The sequence below is a fragment of the Mangifera indica genome, chromosome 18 (genome assembly GCF_011075055.1).
Source record: "Mangifera indica cultivar Alphonso chromosome 18, CATAS_Mindica_2.1, whole genome shotgun sequence".
NCBI lineage: Eukaryota > Viridiplantae > Streptophyta > Magnoliopsida > Sapindales > Anacardiaceae > Mangifera > Mangifera indica.
This window is the reverse complement of record NC_058154.1, coordinates 11,795,555-11,816,620: the sequence shown is the minus strand read 5'-3', so window position 1 is coordinate 11,816,620 and position 21,066 is coordinate 11,795,555. Positions and strand designations below refer to the sequence as shown.

Sequence of the window (21,066 nt, the reverse complement as noted above, 5' to 3'; positions counted from 1 at the left end):
TACCATAAATTGAGAAGAATTCCGAAAACACCTCTTATTTGACCAGTTATTGTTGGTGGTTTTTGTTCACGTGTGAACTTTGACCTCGTTATTGTTCAATCACACAAAGACTCCTGCATTTCTATCATATACAGTGAACATCTTTCTTTTGTTTATGCGAAGATATCAATAATGAACTTAAATTTTGGATAGTTGATTGTTGACAGTTGGATTTTTTAATTAGATTTATGATTTGGTGAGTGATAATAAAATGTTTTTAGTTGAAAGAAATCAAGAATGAACTCAAGTTCTGTTTTTTAATTAGATTTATGATTTGGTGAGAATATTTATATCTAATTCTGAATTGTGTATCTGTGGGAGAACAGGTTGGAGAGATCACCAAGGGTTGGTGAGTTGTCAAAAATTTCAATTTCCCTTGATTTTTCTAACTTCTGCCATGGCAAGATTCCATAAATAATTCCTTGTCAGGATTCTAACTTCCAAGTTGAATAAAAAAGGGTCCATTGACAAATGAACCATGGGTTTACATTCTAATATTTATTAATTAAGCTCCAGGAAAGGACTAGAATCAGATCATATTGAAGGGAGAAGCAGCATAAGCCTTTGAAGCATGAAAATATTCATCATATATTGAAGGTTATCTTTATAGTTTCAGATATAGGATGCTCTATGAAGAAAGAATCTTATCTTTCAAGAATTCATGATCCTACTTGTGAATCAGTCTGTGATATCTAAATGATTCAATGATCAGGTCATATTATGAGCAAGTGTTGCAGGCTTGACTTACTAATGAAAAGTTTTATAGATGAAATGAATGTAAAAAAATTTCTATGTGTTAGGTCATATATTCAAACTAAATAGTTGTAAAAGACTTCTACTCTCCGGTACTCTTCAAAAAGTCATGACAATGAAATATGAGGAGATATGGACATTAATATTATTTTATCAAAACAAACTATAGCTTGTTTGATTTTTGTTAGCAAACTAGAATAGTGAAGTTGTAACTTGCTTACTGTTTTTTGGTTAAGCATTTTGTATTTGATTAAGTCACTTTAGTTGGAGTAAGTAAGATGTGTGGCTTACCTTAAACTAAGGAACTTTTGTATATAAAGCATGGCCTGTTTGTACTTGTCTTCTTGTATAAGTATCCTTAATTAATGAAGCAAATACAACTTTCGAAAATTTATCTTTCTTCAGCTCTCTTTCTTTCATCTTTAAGCTAAAACTTGCTCCCCTATTTTTCTGAAGCTTGCTGTAACCTTGCTGCCCAGCTTTCTGGAAACTTGCTGAAATCTTGCATATTCAAAATTCAGTAAGGTATGTTTTCAGTCTGCTTCAAATCTAACATGGTATCAGAGCTTTGAGATCTTAAGGGGTGTATGAACTTGTTCGAAAAAAAAAAAAAAAACCAGTCTTAAAACCATTTACTCAGTTATTGCTCCATGGCATCCATGCCTTCTTCTATGTCACCACCAATATACAATGGTGAGAATTATCACATATGGGCAGTAAAAATGAAAGCATTCTTGAGAGGTTTAGGATTGTGGCAGTATGTTGAGGAGGAGAAACAACCTTTTCCTTTGGGGCCAAATCCAACTTTGAACCAAATTATAATGCATGAAGAAGAGATGACCAAGAGTCCTATAACCTTGTCTATGATCCATCAAGCAGTAACTGATGCTGTTTTCACAAAAATTGTTTCATGTGAAACAGCCAAAGAAGCTTGGGACAGGTTGAAGGAAGACTCCTTAGGAAATGAGAGGTCAAGACAAATGAATGTCTTGAACCTAAGGAGAGAGTTTGAAGTGCTGAAGATGAAGGAAGCTGAAACTGTTAAAGAATATGCTGACCGAGTGCTCAAAGTGGTGAATCAAATCAGGCTAATGGGAGAGACCCTTTCTAATCAAAGGGTTGTGGAAAAAATACTTGTCACTGTTCCAGAGAGATATGAAGCTAAGATCTCTTCACTGGAAGACTCCAAAGACTTCTCTGAACTCACCTTATCTGAGGTGTTGAATGCCTTGAAAGCTCAAGACCAAAGAAGGGCATTAAGGCAGGAAGATTCAACTGAGCAAGCCTTGAGTATGAGAGTTCAAGATAAAAACTGGACTGATTATGGCAGCAAGAAACAATTTTTTGGCTGAAGAGATGAAAAAAGAGATAAGAACAAGTCACAAAGTGATAAAAAAGGAAAGCTTATTTTATGCCCTCACTGTAAAAGAAAAGGTCATTCTCCTAACAATTGCTGGTTTAGGCCAAATGTAAGATGCAGGCTGTGTAATCAGCAAGGACACATTGATAAAGTGTGTAGAAACAAGCCATCAAGCCAAGGTCAGAATACTCAGCAAGCTCAAATTGCTGAAAATCAAGAAGTCTCAAATGAAAGTTTGTTTGTGGCTTCATGTCATGTTTTACAGAAGAATCAAGCACCTACAGCCTGGTTGATTGACAGTGGCTGTTCAAGCCATATGACACATGATGCTTCACCTTTCACCAATCTTGACTCTGCTTTCTGCTCCAAAGTCAGAATAGGAAATAGAGATTTGTTGGAGGTCAAAGGCAAAGGATCAGTCCTAGTCAAGACACCAAAAGGTACCAAACTCATACATGATGTACTTTATGTTCCAAATATAAGTCACAATTTGCTGAGTGTTGGTCAAATGATGCAAAATGGATATTCTCTCAACTTTGAGAATAATACATGCTTTATATTTGATAAGAATGGTCTTGAGGTCATGTCAGTGGGTATGAAAGACAATAATTTTGCTGTTAAATGGCCACTTCCAGAAGCTAATTCAGCAAACACAGTTGTTGATGAATCAAAATTGTGGCATAATAGACTAGGACACTTCAATTTTTCTGCTTTGAAAAACATGCATGATGATGAACTAGTTCTGAATTTACCTGCCATAATTGACCCCAAAGAGTTGTGTGAAGTATGTCAATTTGGGAAGCAAGCTAGGTTGCCTTTTACAAAAAGCAGTTGGAGAGCAAATGAAAAACTTAAGCTGCTACATTCTGACTTGTGTGGTCCTATGGATACCTTATCATTGAATGAAAGCAAATACATGCTAATCTTCATTGATGACCTAACTAGATATTGTTGGGGTTACTTTCTCAAGCTAAAAAGTGAAGTCCTAGACACTTTCAAAAGATTCAAATTGGAAGTGGAAAAACAATCAGCAACCAAAATCAAAATTCTGAGAACTAATAATGGAGGTGAGTACACCTCTCATGCATTTGCTGATTACTGTAGAAATGAAGGAATTATCCATCAACTTACCACTCCTTATACCCCTCAACAAAATGGGGTTAGTGAAAGGAAGAATAGATCAATAATGGAAATGGCAAGATGCTTGTTATTTGGAAAAAGGCTGTCAAAAAGGTTTTGGGCAGAAGCTGCCAATACAGCCATATATCTACTGAATATGCTGCCTTCCAGAGCATTAGATAATGCTACTCCTTTTGAAAAATGGCATGGAAGAAAAACATCAGTGGATCATCTAAAAACCTTTGGTTGTATCTGCTATGTCCTTGTTCCACAAGAGAAAAGATCAAAGCTGGATTCCAAGGCTGACATTGGAATTTTTATTGGCTATAGTTCTATCTCAAAAGGGTATAGAATATTCCTTCCTCAAACTTCAAGTGTTGTGGTTAGTAGAAATGTTAAATTTGATGAAGCAAAGTCTTGGAGCTGGGAAAATAATTTAGATGACCATTCTCAGCCCATAACTTCTTCAGAATCAGTTTCCAAGGCTGAAAGTTTGTTGCATGAAAGTAACAATGATGAGATAGTTCCTGCTTCAAGAATGAGGTCACTTGATGACATTTATAGGAGGTGTAATTTAGTTCTGAAAGAACCAGAGAACTTTGAAGAAGCATCCTCAAATAATGAATGGTTAAATGCCATGAAGGAGGAATTGAATATGATCACAAAAAATGGAACCTGGAGCTTAGTGGAAAAACCTGTAGGCCACAAACCAATTGGAGTTAAATGGATTTCAGAACAAAACTAAAACCTGATGGTTCAGTTAACAAACTCAAGGCCAGATTGGTGGTTAAAGGGTATATGCAGCAACCTGGGACTGATTTCTCTGAAACCTTTGCTCCTGTAGCAAGGTATGACAACATTAGGCTTTTAATAGCCTTATCAGCTAAAGCAGGCTGGAAAATACATCATTTTGATGTCAAATCAGCCTTCTTGAATGGAATTCTGGATGAGGAAATTTATGTTCATCAACCTGAAGGCTTTGTAATTCCAGGAAAGGAAGAATGTGTTTATAGGTTACACAAGGCTCTTTATGGGCTTAAGCAAGCTCCTAAAGCTTGGTATAGTAGAATACATGGTCACTTACTAAGCCTAGGATTTGTATGCAATCAAAGTGAACCTACCTTGTACATCGAGAGACAAAATGATGAAGTTAAACTCATTGTATCCTTGTATGTTGATGACTTATTGGTGACAGGAGGAGATGTTGCTCAATTGTTGGAATTCAAACTCAGCATGGAAAAGGAATTTGAGATGTCTGATCTTGGCTTGATGAAGTACTTTCTTGGCCTGGAAATTCTCCAACTTCCTGTTGGAATTTTCATTTCGCAAGAAAGATATGCCAAAGACTTATTGAGCAGGTTCCATATGACAAATTGCAAGTCAGCTTCCACTCCACTTGCTGTCAATATAAAGCCTATGAAAAATGATGGAGCTGAAAAAGTAGATGCCACTCAATATAGAAGATTAGTGGGATGTTTACTTTACTTGTGCTCTAGCAGACCTGATTTAATGTTTGCCACCTCTTTACTTTCCAGATTTATGCAAGAACCAAGCATCTTCCACTGGTCAATTGCCAAAAGAATTTTAAGGTATGTCAAAGGCACCTATGACTATGGCTTGTGGTTCTCTTGTCAACAAAAGGATGAGCTGATAGGGTTTTCAAATAGTGACTAGGCAGGATGCCAAGATGATTATAAAAGCACCTCTGGATATTGCTTCTGCTTTGGAGGAGCTATGTTTTGCTGGAATTCAAGAAAATAGGAGGTTGTTGCTCAATCCACAGCTGAATCAGAGTATATAGCTGCTGCTAATGCAGCAAACCAAGCTGTTTGGTTGAAGAAGTTGCTCACAGATTTGGACTGCCATTTCTCCAAGAGTGTTACTATTTATGTTGACAATAAATCAGCCATCTCAATAGCTAAGAATCCCATTCAACATGGAAGAACCAAGCATATAAGTGTAAAGTTTCATACAATCCGGGAGGCTGAAAAATCAGGAAAAATAACTTTAAAGCACTGCAACTCCACTGATGAAGTTGCTGATATTCTAACCAAGCCTCTTCCTAAATCTCAATTTGAAAAATTGAGACACTTGCTTGGTGTAACAACTTCAATTTCTAAGGAGGAGTGTTAGCAAACTAGAATAGTGAAGTTGTAACTTGCTTACTGTTTTTTGGTTAAGCATTTTGTATTTGATTAAGTCACTTTAGTTGGAGTAAGTAAGATGTGTGGCTTACCTTAAACTAAGGAACTTTTGAAAGCATGGCCTGTTTGTACTTGTCTTCTTGTATAAGTATCCTTAATTAATGAAGCAAATGCAACTTCCGAAAATTTATCTTTCTTCAGCTCTCTTTCTTTCATCTTTAAGCTAAAACTTGCTCCCCTGTTTTTCTGAAGCTTGCTGTAACCTTGCTACCCAGCTTTCTGGAAACTTGCTAAAATCTTGCATATTCAAAATTCAGTAAGGTATGTTTTCAGTCTGCTTCAAATCTAACAATTTTATCGTAGAAGTTTCCTAGTGTATGGACTTTGCTATATGTTAACTCTAAATATATAGTACTCCGTTTCGAACGCTTCCATGTTATGAAACCAATCATGAGCACTGTTCTTGTAGCACTTTTCCTACAGTTAGTTTCCATTGCAACCATCAGCATTTGCTTCTGCAATGGAAGCTCTTTCCTAGGTTGCATACAAAGTGAGAGAGAAGCACTTTTAAGTTTCAAAAATGACCTCATAGATCCTACCAACCGGCATGGCTCTTGGAAAGGTAGGTGATGGAGACTGTTGTGAATGGGCTGGTGTTGTCTGTGACAACTTGACACGCCATGTTCTTGAGCTCAACCTTAGAAATCCTGCTTTGAAATATCATGCATCTGAGGCTGAATATGATGCTTATCTGAGGTCAATGTTAGGAGGAAAGATAAATCCCTCTTTGCTTGATTTGAAGCATTTGGTTTCCTTGGACTTGAGCGATAATAATTTTGAAGGAATTCAGATGCCTGAATTTCTTGGTTCAATTGAGAAATTAAGATATCTTAATCTCTATTACAACGGATTCCATGGAAGGGTTCCTCACCAACTTGGAAATCTCTCCAATCTGCAGTGTCTTGTCCTCGGTAGCAACTCCTATCTATACACTGAGAAAATTTGATGGTTGTCTCGTCTTTCACCATTGAAGTATCTGGATTTGGACTCAGTGGATCTTAGCAAAGTCAATGATAATTGGTTGAAGGTGATAAATACACTCCCTTCTCTGACAGTGTTACGATTGCAAATTTGTCAACTTGGTCAGTTTCCTCCTATAACCAGTGCAAATTTTTCATCTCTGACCTAACTTGATCTTTCTCTCAACCAATTAAACACTTCGATTCATTCTTGGGTTTTTAGTCTTGGTAATTTAGTATGCCTTAATTTAAGATGTAATTATTTCGAGGGTTCGATACCCACTGGACTTCAAAACTTGACTTCTCTTGAGTTTCTTGATTTATCTGATAATAGTTTCAATTCTTCAATACTCGCTTGGTTGTACAAATTTAACCATCTTAAGCATCTTGGTTTAAGATGGAATATGTTGCAAGGTACAATTTCTACTGCTATTGGAAACTTGACTTCCATCAATTTCCTTGATCTTTCCTACAATAGATTTGAAGGAAAAATTCCAAAATCATTAGGAAGACTTTGCGACTTGCACTCAATTTTTCTGACAATGCTTCGATTGAGTCAAGAGATGTCTGAGATCTTAGATATTCTCTCTACATGTAACATCCTTGGTCCAATAACCTAGCCCACTGTCAAGATATTGTCCACTTTGGATACACAGTCCATTATGGTTTTGTTTTTGGGCTTTGCAAGCCAAAACGCGTCTTAACAGTTTAAGGACCTCACAGGCTATTTAACCAGTCAAATTCTCCCACCACTAACTGATGTGGGATACATAGACAGAGTATAGGCAGACCCAACATCTCTCTCGTGCTTTGTCATGTGGGATTTGCCTAAGGGTCTCACATACACCCCCCTTACAGGACTCAATGTCTTCACTGAGGTTTGCCCCACCATCGTTCAAGAGGATACGCGGAGCTGCTCTGACACCATTTGTAACATCTTTGGTCCAATAACCCAGCCCATTGTCAAGATATTGTCCACTTTGGACACATAATCCATCATGGTTTTGCTTCTGGGCTTTTCAACCCAAAACACGTCTTAACAGTTTAATGAGCTCACAGACTATTTAACCAGTCAAATTCTCCCACTACTAACCGATGTGGGATACATAGACAGAGTACAGGCAGACCCAACATCTCTCCCGTGCTTTGTCGATGTAGGATTTGCTTAAGGGTATCACACTACATGTGTTTCTGAGAGATTGGAGTCATTAGATTTAAGTTACAATCAGCTTTGGGGTCAGATTACCGATCAACTTGGGCAATTTAAAAGTCTGCAGTTTCTTTATTTGCATGACAACTCCATTTCTGGTCCTATTCCATCTTCTTTAGGAGAACTTTCATCATTAGCAGACCATGATATTTCCTATAATCAATTGAATGGCACTCTTTCTCAGGTTCACTTTACTAATCTCACAAGGCTATGCTGGTTTACTGCAAATGAAAACTCATTGGTGCTGAAAGTTAGTCCTGATTGGGTTCCTTCCTTTCAGCTTGAATATTTAGTGTTGGGATCTTGTTATTTAGGGCTTCGATTTCCTTCATGGGTTCACTCACAAAAATATTTACATTCTCTGGATTTATCAAATGCAGTTATTTCAGATACAATGCCTGAGTGGTTTTGGAAATCTATCCACCAATTTGATTTGTTAAATCTCTCCCACAACCAAATCCGCGGGGAGATTCCGAATTTTAGTAAGGTCACCAGATTGCAGTATCTTGACTTGAGTTCTTGTAAATTTTCAGGTGTGTTGCCTCTGGTATCCTCCAATCTGGTTCAATTAGATCTTTCCAATAATAGTTTGTCAGGATCTATGTCCCACTTTTTGTGTTCTGGGAAAAATGAGTCAAGGGCAACTCGAATTCTCAACCTTCGATATAATCTTTTATATGGGGAGTTGCCCGATTGCTGGATGAATTTCCAATGCTTGTCTGTTCTGAATTTGGATAACAATAACTTCAGTGGTGTCCTTCCTGTCTCAATGGGAACTTTGACTTTTCTCGAGTCCCTTCATTTTCGCAACAACAACCTCTCTGGAGCAGTCCCTTTATCTCTTAAAAATTGTACAGAGTTAAAGGTAGTTAATTTTGGTTGAGACAGGAGAAGCTTGGGTAATTCTGAAGATCCAGAAGCTGCTGCAGATTGTATGTTGCCAACAGCAACAACTGGTGCAACAGCCTCTGGACTGGATGCTACCTCTTGAATAGAGCAAGAAGAGTTATCAACACTAGATGGTGCTTGAACCACAGAAGAAGGAATGGAAGCAAGTACTTGAGAATTAGCAGATGCTTCTGCTTCTAGAACTGTTCCTTTCGTGGGAAGCTTTTCTGCTTGTTCACGGGCCAACTAGAGGGACATTTTAAAAATGATCAGGAAAATGAAATATTTCAACAAAATATTCAAAGGAATGATAAACATTTTAAAAATACTCAAGAAAATGAAAGATTCTACAAATATTAGAAGGTACGATAAGTTCATAAGTCAGCATAGGGAAAACACCTTCAACTCATCTGGTATTGACCATTTTGATTGCTTGGTAACTGTGTTATAGCAATACCTGCAGAACAGTAAAAAATAAGATCAAATCAAAATGAATAACTATTTGACTTGCAAAGCTTATGAATGAATAGTTCAAAGGCAATTATATAGGATTGCTTTCTCTTATCAGGACTAGTAAATTCCTTCCAGCCAGTGGATGCATCAGCCCTCTGCCACAGTTAATACATGAAAATAAGTTATAATTCCATCTGATCAGAAAGAACATCCTAAAATAAGACTTCAGAAAGCGGGCTTCAAGGTCTTTATTGCGAATGGGCATGTTTAGTTGGAAAGCCTAAACTAGAAATGTTAGTACCCCTGAGCAGTGTATCATACACAAAAGAAGCTATAAAAATACTTCACACACAGTTAATAACCACATGATGAACGAGCAATAAGCTCTGAAATTTTATGCACAAGTCAATCAACAATATATGACACTGAGAATCAACGGGTATAAAATCAACAAAATGCCTATTCTCATATCCCACGAAGCTTTGATAGCATGAGAAATTCAAACAGATTATCATAACAATCAAACAAATAGTACAAAATGGCAGAATTTACTAACATTCATGCTATAAAGTAGGTAGAGCAAGCAGCAAAGACCCACAGCAAATCCTACCTCTCAATAGAGTAGCGGAGCATGTACCTGTAAGCACTTTTATGCAATGGAAGTCCCACATGCATATATGGAAATAATAAGAATGTAAACATCAAAGCAAATTAATAATTTACTCTTTTTATAGAAATCAATAATTAATCCACAGAATAAAACTTCATGCAAATATATGCTAATAGAAGACAAATTTCACAATACCTTGGAAAATAATTACCCATAAGCCATAGCTAGAAGGTACATAATGGTAAATGAATACAAATCAAAGGACGAAAACATATTGTGGCACTAAACATGATAATAAATTACATACAAGTAAAAAATAATCTGATAAGTTAAAGCTCATAATTAATAAAGATGTTATCCAGGACTTGTCTGAGCATGATGGGTTGAGTTAAAAAGAAGTTAGACCCTTTAGTTAAAACCTAGGGAAACCTATGGGCCAGCCGAAAAGAGCTAGATCTTGTTTTGGGCTGAGCCATCCAGATCCAAGTTTAGGAGGATGTCTGTTCCTATAATGGGAAAATCTTTATCACATATTTCTTCTTGTCTAACCATATATTCAAGGATATCTTCATAGTTTCAAATATGAGGAAAGAATCTTATCTTAGAAGAATTTGTGATCCTAGTGTTGACATCCACATGATTCAGTGATTAACTTTTGGCATTGCCCAGAAACAGCCAGTGTCCTGACAAGGGTACATGCATCCCACTAACAGAGTATTCTTTAACTATAATGAATTAAAACTAAAGTAAATGAATTCAGGGTAGAACAGATCCTGAAAAATAAGATTTTTGATTGATGGATATATTAACATCATCTATTGCTGAATATCACATATTGAAAAATATGATTTGAGCTAATAGTTGAAATGGGTTGATGCAGAATGATCTACGCAAGAACCACACATTCAGGTCACAGTTTCATGACATGTGTGCAAAAGTTGGAGTGGATACCCTGGCGTCAAATAAGGGTTTCTGGGCAGAGCTTTTAGGGATTGGTGATTTCTATTATGAACTTGGTTAGTGTCATATTTAATATCAGCCCACATCTCATGAGTCATGACAATAGTTTTTTAAGGTGTGATGTCATGTAAATGTTGAAAAAATTCTGGATGCATGTCAATACCCAAGATTCCTTTTATAACCTCTCTAAGACTCCTTTTAGTAAATTGACTATTACTTGATCTTATCGGTAGTTTATTTTTGATGAAATTTGCAATCTGTAAATTGATAATTTTGGTTCTCTTCTTATCAACAGGAAACTGCAATTTCATGTTCTAGTGAGTGTAGGTTGTTTCTGCCTAATGTGCTCATATTTTAATGGAAATTTCTGCTGAGGAAAACCTTGTTATGCTGCGTGAATTGGGGAGAACATCCCTGAATAGATTGTGTTCTCTGTGATATAATAATAGGAAGCCTGATTTGGTTCTTCATATCCTAAAATTTGAACCAGGCCTCTATGTTTCCTCTTATCTGTTTAATTCAATCATAAGAATCATGTTTTTTTGGTAGCCGGGTTCTTGCCTATAAAATTAAATCAGCTGAACTTTTTGGCATTGCAGCTACAAGTTTCCGCATGTAGCTGTAAATCTTTGTCTATGACTTCTAAATAACTCCACTTATAGGTTTTATCAATGATGTGCTAGTTATACCTACTTGTAAAAAGGTACATTCATGATTTTATAGAATGTTTACACTGAAATATAGCGGCTTGACTAGACAGGGGTACAAATTGTTGAGATTTGCTTGGCAACAAGACCCCACAATGGGGGTCTAATCAACATGCAGGAGCTCTGCACTCTCCTCCGGCAGAGGCGAAAGAGTGATCATGAAGCTGTATCTGAGGATGACTGCTTGCGTGCTATAAGTAAGCTGAAGGTAATGAAATTAAGCCTATTTTGGGCACATTTCATGTTGATAAAATTATGGTGATTGATAAATAAACACCCAATGCTTAAATTTCTCCAGGTAATGGGTAGTGGTTTTGAGGTGATTTCCATTGGAAAGAAAAAGCTTGTCCGCTCTGTTCCTACTGAGTTGAACAAAGACCATAATCAAATTTTGGAGTTGGCCCAGGTTATAACCATTTTCTTTATACGATTCCAGATTCAAAATTCTTTTTGGAATGTGTGCAAAAACATGAAAAATTTGTATTTCTTTACTCTTTTGAGTGGAATAATGTATAACCAGTTGAAAAATATCTGAGTTCATTGCTCTTTTGGCTCTTTTAGGCTCAAGGTTTTGTAACTGTTGATGAGGTAGAGAGACGGCTTTCCTGGACAACTGGTCGTGCTATTGATGCACTTGACACTTTGTTAGACGTAAGTTCTTGCTATCATTGGCCTTCATATTTTGTACTACAAAATATTTTTTTTTGCTTATGTTGGTCACTTGTATGGTTGGATGCAATGGACTCATAAGTCCTTACTGTTTGATATGCAGGAAGGTCTTGCTATGATTGATGATGGCCACAGAGATGACAGACGACGGTATTGGTTCCCCTGTGTGTCTTCAATCACCTCATCAGTTGGAATTGATACTTAGCATAATGTTTCTTCTTTCAATGAAATTGTAGTAAGTCAAAATGTCATTCGTGGATACCCGAAAGATGAAGTGCAAAAAGGTATTATATATCTCCTTTTCCACTTTTATCATCCTACACAGTTATGATGTTCATGGATATATGTTAAACTTTTAAGCCATTTTTCCCATGAGAATATTATGTGCCATCTTTCAAGTTAAATGAAAATAAAGGCAGTTGATGTGGAAAAACAAATGTGTTTATGCATGTTCATCCACAGTTGAGATGCAAATCCTCGGTTTATGTCATTGCAGTCTTGTCAACTTTGAGTATGTGTTGACTGAGGCCATTTAGATACAGGTCGGTAGAGCAGGGTAAAATGATATGGCACTGGTTTGGTTGTTTCGGAATTCCATTTGTTGGCATATTTTCTTTGTTGGGGCATTATTCATTCAATGTATATGAGCCTCTTTGATTATCGAAAGTACTTCCTTTTTTCAGTTGACCTTTGGATTCCCTTGTGTTGCTATAGTCAACAGATTTTACAGAGTACACATTCTGTGTCTTCCTGGCAAGGTGTAAAAGAGGGAAACCTGAAATGATTCGCAATAATAAGTAAATTTCTATAACTCTCATAAAAAGAAGTCTTGATCTTCTATTCCAGGGCTTTTGATTAAAGCTATATTATGAACAAATGTTGCAGGCTTGACTTACTAAAGATAAGCCTTATAGATGAGATGAATTTACAATAAAGAAGGCTAGAATGAAATTTATTGCGTTAAATTTTGAGCTTGCAAGAAAGAGTGGTTATACCGAGCTGAATTTGTTCTATTATCAAAATATTATTCCATCATTTTATTTCATGAATTGCAACTTTGCATGCCAAACTCAAATGGAAATTAATACAAATATGATTTATTGATCTCAAGTACCAGAACAACTAATAACATCCCTATGTAGAAAATATAAAAGTACGTGAGCTCCAAACATTCAGATCAAAAGGGAAACACAAAAAGTCTAATAACATTTTCTTACAACACTGCCCAGTTTGTCCTGGAGGCTACTCAGGAATTGGAAATACATGCACCTCCATCTCCTGTTGAAGAATAGAGATCCTATAAAACTCCAGAATCCCACCACAAATCCAGGAGCCATACTTACATAAAACCAGTCTACTCCATCTTCATTGCCTTCTTTTTCTCCTCTGTTCTGATCGCCTGCTGTTGGAATGCTTACCGTGCAATTATTAGAAAGAGGAGGACCACAAAGTTCATTGCCAGTAAAAGAAGATGCACTAAAGGTTTGTATTTGAGTGCTTGAAGGAATTCTTCCAGAAAGTTTGTTGTTGGATAAGTTCAAGACACTTAAAAATGTCAGCTTTGAAATGCTTTGTGGGATTTCACCGGAAAGTTGATTTCCAGAAAAATCAATGGACTCTAGAGAACTCATAGCACCAATGTTCTCTGGAATTCTGCCAGTCAAAGAATTGTGAGACAAATTTAGTGATTGCAACGTTGAAAGATCCGTCACTCCCATAGGGACGCCTCCAGAGAAGTTATTTTTTGAAAGATCTATCATTCTTACAAATTTCAAAATTGTATTATATTCAGCCATTTCACCTTTATTCACAAGTAATGCATCCTCCATATAAGGTGAACCAAACTCTACATTAGCGTAATACTCTATATCATCATCCACTTCACTCTTTCTCATCATGGCGCTGAAGTTACTGATACACCTTGGTATATTTCCAGATAAATTGTTATAAGCCAAATCTAAGATTTGTAGAGAAGTGAGATGGCAAAATTCCCTTGGTAAAAGCCCTTGAAACTTATTTGATCGAAGGATAAGAATCTCTATTCTTGAAAATCTTTCTCCCATCCATGCTGGGACACTTCCAACAAACTCATTTTCACCAAGATCAAGTTTAACTAACTTTGTACAGTTTTGAAGTGACGAAGGTACTTGCCCAACAAAGTTGTTTTTGCGAAGGTTTAATGACTGAAGAGAAGTTAAAGACCCAATAGAAGGAGGAAGGGTTCCAGTGAATCTATTGTTCTCTAAATTTAGAACTTTTAAGTGTTTCCAATTCATCCAACAATCAGGTAATTCCCCTGATAAGAAGTTTTTATTGAGGATGAGTATTTCCATCAAACTTTTTGACTCATTCATCTCAGTACACAACTGAGCAAACATGGATCCTAAAAAAGTATTGTTGGAAAGATCGAGTATATACATATTTTTTGGTATCTGAGGTAAAGGACCTGATAGATTATTTGAATTCAGGTCAAGTATATCAACTTGAGTTGACTGAATTAAATTTGGAATCTTGCCATAGAATTTGTTGTGTGAGAGATTTAAAAATGTTAATGGAAATTTGAACAAATATTGTGGAATAGTGTCAAAAATGCTTGAGTTGGATATATCAAGGTAAACCAAACTCCTTTGTGAACGAAGCCAAGATGGAAAATTAGGGCCTAAATGACAAGAACCTAATCCTAAAAGTTGAAGTTTAAATGGTGGAACCCACTGTGGAGGGAATTTAAACATTAGTGAATTTCCAGATACTTCTAATCTCATCAATCTTGTGAGATTGTTAAAGTGGATTTCAGAAAAAGTTCCGTTGAATTGGTTATACAAAAGATATAGAGCTTTCAAGGTTGAAAGCTGTCCTAAAGACCTTGGAATAGGACCTGAAATTGAGTTGAAATGTAGATAAAGAAGTTTTAAATTTTTGAAACGACCAAGTTGGTTGGTCAATGGACCAAAAAGTTGAGTGAACCCCAAGTTCAAATACTCTAAAACTTTTGCAACACATTCAGAGAAAATATTCAAGACTTGAGATATTTCCTGATCCAATATGACCGCTTCGAGAGACATTGATCTCAAGTTGCAAAGTCTTCCAAATGATTCTGGCATTCCTCCTTCAAAATGATTTTCTGAGAGATCAAGTGCTTTGATAGAAGACAGGTTTCCTAGTCCATCCATCGAGCCTTGCAAGCGATTGTTCGAAAGGAAAAGTTCCTCAAGGTTTCTAAGCCTGTACAACCAATTGGGCATCGAAGAATTGAAGTCATTTACAGATAAATCAAGATGTCTAATGGAAGTAAAGTTTTGAAGTGCATCAGGGATTGGACCTTCAAAATAATTTTCACTTAGATCAAGGGAGGCAAGAGATGAAAAATTTGTGACAGGTTGGGGAGGAAAGTGATGAAGCATACAGTATGATAATTTTAGCATTACTAAGGATGGGAGAGTGTGTATCACTTGCAACCAGTCAGAGGAATTGCTAAGATCCACACCAACCAAGTCAAGGTGTTTCAACAAAGAAAGACGAGATAACCACCACAAACTCTTCACATCTAACGAGCCACCGAGGCCAAGATACTGTAAATTAGAGAGATTTCCAAGTTGGGGAGGAATCATACCCTGGAATGAATTCAGAGACAGATTGAGGTACCTTAAATTCTGCATAGATCCAAGAAATCTGGGAATCTCTACTCCTTTAAAATTGTTGTCGCTCAAGTCCAAGGAACGCAAATGCTTCAAATCAAGCAAAGAGGGATTTATCTTACCATGCAACTTTGACCTCTCACGAGCATCATCTTCAGCTGGAGACACAACCTCTTTCTCTGGGGGAGTTCTAAGGCTGAGCTCAAGCACATGGCCCGTCAAGTTATCACAGACAATACCAGACCATGCACAGCAATCTCCATGGCCAGATGTCCAAGAGAAAAGGCGATTCGCAGGATCAATGAGATCTTGCTTGAACCTTAAAAGTGCTAGGCTCTCGCTTTGGAGACAACCAACAGAAGAGCTTCCTTTGCAGAAGCTAATGTTGATGGTCACTATAGCAATGAAAACAAAGGCAACAACTATTCTCATGCTTTGCTTCATTTGTTTTAAGGAATTGTGCATACCAGAACACTACCGATGGTTTGATATTTATACTGCTATTTGCTAACTTAACTTGGGAACCATTCAAATCCAAACAATTAGTAGAAAAGCTCCACGAATTTTCTTGCTCTTTACTAGTGTAACAAGATTTCAAAGATATTTAATCCCTTGCTCTCGTTGTCAATTGACATTGCTATCAGTAACACATGATCAATATATTACACAATTTGGAAAATTGAAAATACTTCTAGTTTTAGTTGGCCCCATTAACAGAGTAGACTCCAAGTCAATAAAAAAGAGGACAACAACATCGAGCTTTGATTTTTCTTTCTCACAAGATTGCATAAAATATTTTCTCAGTTAGAAAAATTGCAAATAATTTGGTGGAATCTTCAAGTACTTCTAATTTTAGCTGGAATTACTAACATTTTGGAGAAGTGTTGCAAGCTTGACTTGCTAAATGAAATGAAATTACAATAAAGAAGGCTAGAATGAAATTTATAGATAACATGAATTTATTAATATCAGCTGTTTATCCAACTTCAAATTTTGAGCTTGCAAGAAAGAAGTTTCCTGGTGTGTGCACTGACTTGAAAGTCAAAGTAATTTTTTGACTCATGATTCAATTTAAAGATGCAAAGGAAATTTCCTGGTGTTTTATTAGAAATGTACTCTTTTAACAATTTTCGCTAATGGATCCTGGGTCTAAATTGGTAGGTTTGAAATGTCATTTTCTAAAACTGAGGGGTAGAGGAGTATATTTTCTGTTTTGATGCTATAAATAATTTATGAATTTATTAAATATTATTGATGAAAAGTTACACAATATATGGTATTATAATACAATCCAAAATAAAATCATAATCATGATCATATAAAAATATAATAAACAAATTTATCATTTTTTTACACTAAATATTTATTCCATAAAATCTGAACACTCTTTTAAATATCCTTGTATTTGACTAAAGCGTGAAATCCGTATAAGGTTATTATTTAATCACACAAAAACTCATGCATTTTTGTCATATCAAGAATAAACTCAAATTCTGAATTTTTAATTGTTGATGATTGAATTTCTTAGCTAGATCTAGAGTTTGGTAAGTGATGATAAAAGTTTTTTAATTGAAAAATATTAAGAGTGAACTCAAATTCTACATTGTATATCTGTGAAAGAACAGGTTGACGAGATCACAAGTGGTAATCTAGCCACTTGTGAAAAAACATAATGTTTAGTCCCATTAAAACAAACTGTATATGATAAAAGTACCCTTCTTACAAGTGATTGGTCTTAAGTATTACTAGATTGGATAAATTTATGTTTAATGTAGTTCAATAAATGTATTTAATATGAAACTATGTATGATTTTATTTATGACATTGATATCATGATGATATCACCATTAAAACAAACTGTAGCATTGTTTGATTTTATCTAAGAAATTTCCTAGATTGTGCACTGACTTGAAAAATCTAAGTAATTCTTTGACTCTTGATTTAATGTAATGAAGAAAAGGAAATTTCCTGCTGTTTTACTAGAAATGTCTAAATTGGTAGGTTTGAAATGTTATTTTCTAAAATTGAGGGGTAGAGAAGTATTTTTACAGTTTTGATACTACCGAGAATTTATAAATTAAATGAATATTACTGATAAAAAATTGTATAATATATATTATTATAATACAATCCAAAATGAAATCATAACCCTATGAAAATGAAAATAGACTAAATGGATTATAATTGATATACTTAATATAAAAGAAAAATATTACACAATAAATCAAAATCATATATTTCATTTAACACATGATCAATAATATCTCTAATTACACAATTTGGAGAAATGCAAATACTTGCAGTTTTAGTAGGCCCCATTAACTGAGTAGATTCCAAGTCAATTAAAGGAAGGCCCAATTAATTTGAAGAACTTTGAATTTTCTAACTTTCTTTTAAGATTTCATAGAATATTTTCTTGGTCTGAAAAATTGCAAATAATTTCCAGGAATCTTCAAGTACTTGTAATTTTACCTGGAACCATTATCAGAGTAGACTCCAAGTCAATCATAAGAGGATGACACTTTGAAGAACAAAAAGATATAGAAATTTCACCTGTTGTTATTATAACAAAGAATAATATTATGTGTATATATTTTTTTGTATATAATTTAGATACATATATGATATGTTGTCATGTGATTAGATGCTACTTTATTTTTAATTTAAAATTATTCAACTACATGATGATATATCATTTGTGTCTTCAAATTGTATATCTAAAATATGTACGTATAGTTTTATTGCATGGGAGAGAGAACCAATTGATTCAATATGATAAAGCTTTTGTCACTGCACATAAAAACTGTTTTGTGAAAGTGATTCTACTTTCTTTCCATGTGAGCTTATTTGGTTCAGTGTCATTGTTATTGTTTTAAAACCTAGATCAGACTAATTGATTGAACCAGTTTGACTGGCATCCGATGTTTAGTCCCATCTAGGCGAAGGGCAAAACATGTTTTTATCATTGGATTGAATTGACTCATAATTGAACTAGTATGATGAAAATACACTTCTTGCATGTGATTGGTCACATATACCGTTAGACTTGATAAATTTATGTTTAATGTTGTTTAGTAAATGTACTTAACATATAATTATATATGATTTGATTTACAACATTGATTTCCTGGTTATATCACCAATCAAGACTTGGAGCTAGATTTTTACATAGACAACCTAAATTTACAAGAATTTTCCAATACTTGTAAATTTAGTAGGTCCCCGAGCAGAGTGGACTCCAAGTCAACTAGAAGAGGATAAACATAGAAAGGGTTTGATTTTTAAAACTTCTTCCTTTTAAAGATTCCATAGATAATTCCAGGGATTTATAGTTTATAACATTAGAGCTGAAAATGTAAGGATTCTAACTTCCAAGCTGAATAAAAAAGGATCCATATTGACAAATGAACCATGGGTTTATAGTTTAATACTTATTAATTAAGCTCCAGCAAAGAACAAGAATTAGGTCATATTAAAAGGAGAAGCAGCAACAGTCCTTCAAGCATGAAAATCTTCATCATATATTTCTCTTCCCTGACTATATACTCAAGGTTATCTTTATAGTTTAAGATACGTGATGATTCATGAAGAAAGAATCTATCTTTGAAGAATTCATGATCCTAAGAATCTATCTTTGAAGAATTCATGATCCTACCTGTGAATCTGTGACTTCTACGCTTAGGTACTCTTCAAAAAGTCATGACAATGAAATATGGGGAGATATGATATTAATATTATTATATCAACACAAACTATAGCTTGTTTGATTTTATCTAAGAAGTTTCCTAGCATGTGGACTGACTTGAATAATCAAAGTATGTTAACTACAACTATATATGTTAACAATAAATATATAGTACTCCGTTTCAAACGTTCCCATGCAAATCCTTGGCTTATGTCATTGCAGTCCTGTCAACTTTGAGTATGGTAGAACCACCAGTGTCGACTGAGGCCATCTAGATACAGGTCGGTAGAGCAGGGTAAAAGGATATACCACTGGTTCGCCTGTTTCAGAATTTCATTTGTTGGCACATTTTCTTTGTTGGGGCATTATTCATTCAATGTATATGAGCCTCTTTGATTAATCAAAAGTACTTCCTCTCTTCAGTTGGCCTTAGGATTCCCTTGTGTTGCTTCAGTCAACAGATTGTACAGAGTAAGGATTCGCAATAATAAGTAAATTTCTAAAACTCTCATAAAAAGAAGTCCTGATCTTCAATTCTAGGGCTTTTGCTTAAAGCTATATGATGAATAAATGTTGCAGGCCTGACTTATTAGAGATAAGCTTTATAGATGAGATGAATTTACAATAAAGAAGGCTAGAATGAAATTTATTGCTTCAAATTTTGAGCTTGCAAGAAAGAGTGGTTATACCGAGCAGAATTTATACTAGCATCAAAATATTATTCCATCATTTTATTTCATGAATTGCAACTTTGCATGCCAAACTCAAATGGAAATTAATACAAACATGATTTATTGATCTCAAAAACCATAACCACTAATAACATCCTTATGTAGAAAATACAAAATACATAAGCTCCAAACATTCAGATCAAAAGGGAAACACAAAAAGTCTAATAACATTTTCTGACAACACTGCCCAGTTTGTCCTGGAGGCGATTAAGATGCCTCCAGACCAGCCAATGCAACCACCATTCCAGAGAATTAAAGAAAGGTTAAAGTCAGCTACACAACCAACATAAACGAGTACAAATATATGTAAGTGCTTGCCATGATCATGTGCAGAAAAAAGTGAGTAAGCAGAAGAAAAATTGAAAGTTGCAAGTGGCAAGTGTTGGGCTGGTAGTGAGTGAAGTGAGAACTGTGAGTAATTAAGTGAGTGAGTAATTTTGTAAGTCTGTGGGTGTAGTCTTGTTTTGTACAAATTTGTAGTAATTAATTAAATTACTGTTACCACTTTTGCTCAACTCAGAACGCTATCAATGGTTTGATATTTATACAGCTTTTTGCTAGCTTAACATGGGAACCATTCAAATCCATACAATTAGTAGGAAAGCTCCCTGAAGTTTCTAGCTCTTTATTAGTGTAACAAGATTTCAATGATATTTAATCACAAGGAAGAATAAGTGAAGGTTTTGAATTCCAAGTTAATATGCATTGCTATCAGTTACTAACACAATTACACAATTTGGAAAAAAATGCAAATACTTCTAGTATCAGTAGACCCCATTAACAGAGTAGACTGCAAGTCAATTAAAAGAGGACCACAGAATTGAACTTTGATTTTTCTTTCTTTCAAGATTTTATAAATTATTTTCTCTGTTTGAAAAATTGCAAATAATTTCCAGGAATCTTCAAGTTCTCGAAATTATAGCAGGACCCATTAACAGAGTAGGCTCCAAGTCAATTAAAAGAGGACCACAAAATTGAACTTTGATTTTTCTTTCTTTCAAGATTTTATAAATTATTTTCTCTGTTTGAAAAATTGCAAATAATTTCCAGGAATCTTCAAGTTCTCAAAATTATAGCAGGACCC

General features: G+C 35.1%; 3 protein-coding genes across 3 annotated transcripts; 2 read left to right on the top strand and 1 right to left on the bottom strand.

Annotated features, from left to right (window-relative positions):
* The first annotated feature begins 1,442 nt into the window (after positions 1–1,442).
* On the top strand, positions 1,443–2,144 carry LOC123201750. Its single transcript, XM_044617308.1, has one exon. The coding sequence runs from the start codon at positions 1,443–1,445 to the stop codon at positions 2,142–2,144; it is 702 nt and encodes a 233-aa protein (XP_044473243.1).
* An 8,337-nt stretch (positions 2,145–10,481) lies between these two features.
* On the top strand, positions 10,482–12,330 carry LOC123201934 (vacuolar protein sorting-associated protein 22 homolog 1-like). The gene is made up of 5 exons (XM_044617548.1): positions 10,482–10,611; positions 11,316–11,470; positions 11,561–11,668; positions 11,824–11,913; positions 12,035–12,330. Exons 1-5 carry the CDS (start codon positions 10,521–10,523, stop codon positions 12,134–12,136), a joined length of 546 nt encoding a protein of 181 aa, XP_044473483.1. The 5' UTR covers positions 10,482–10,520; the 3' UTR covers positions 12,137–12,330.
* A 605-nt stretch (positions 12,331–12,935) lies between these two features.
* On the bottom strand, positions 12,936–16,010 carry LOC123201748 (receptor-like protein EIX2). Its single transcript, XM_044617307.1, has one exon. The coding sequence runs from the start codon at positions 16,008–16,010 to the stop codon at positions 13,131–13,133; it is 2,880 nt and encodes a 959-aa protein (XP_044473242.1). The 3' UTR covers positions 12,936–13,130.
* Positions 16,011–21,066: the final 5,056 nt, after the last annotated feature.

Bases quoted from the DNA above. Each gene is read 5' to 3' on its own strand.
- LOC123201934 (XM_044617548.1), top strand. From the start codon at position 10,521: ATGTGTGCAAAAGTTGGAGTGGATACCCTGGCGTCAAATAAGGGTTTC. The intron at 11,471-11,560 runs GTAATGAAATTA...AAATTTCTCCAG, and splicing joins GTGCTATAAGTAAGCTGAAG to GTAATGGGTAGTGGTTTTGA. The intron at 11,914-12,034 runs GTAAGTTCTTGC...TTTGATATGCAG, and splicing joins CACTTGACACTTTGTTAGAC to GAAGGTCTTGCTATGATTGA.
- LOC123201748 (XM_044617307.1), bottom strand. From the start codon at position 16,010: ATGAAGCAAAGCATGAGAATAGTTGTTGCCTTTGTTTTCATTGCTATA.
- LOC123201750 (XM_044617308.1), top strand. From the start codon at position 1,443: ATGGCATCCATGCCTTCTTCTATGTCACCACCAATATACAATGGTGAG.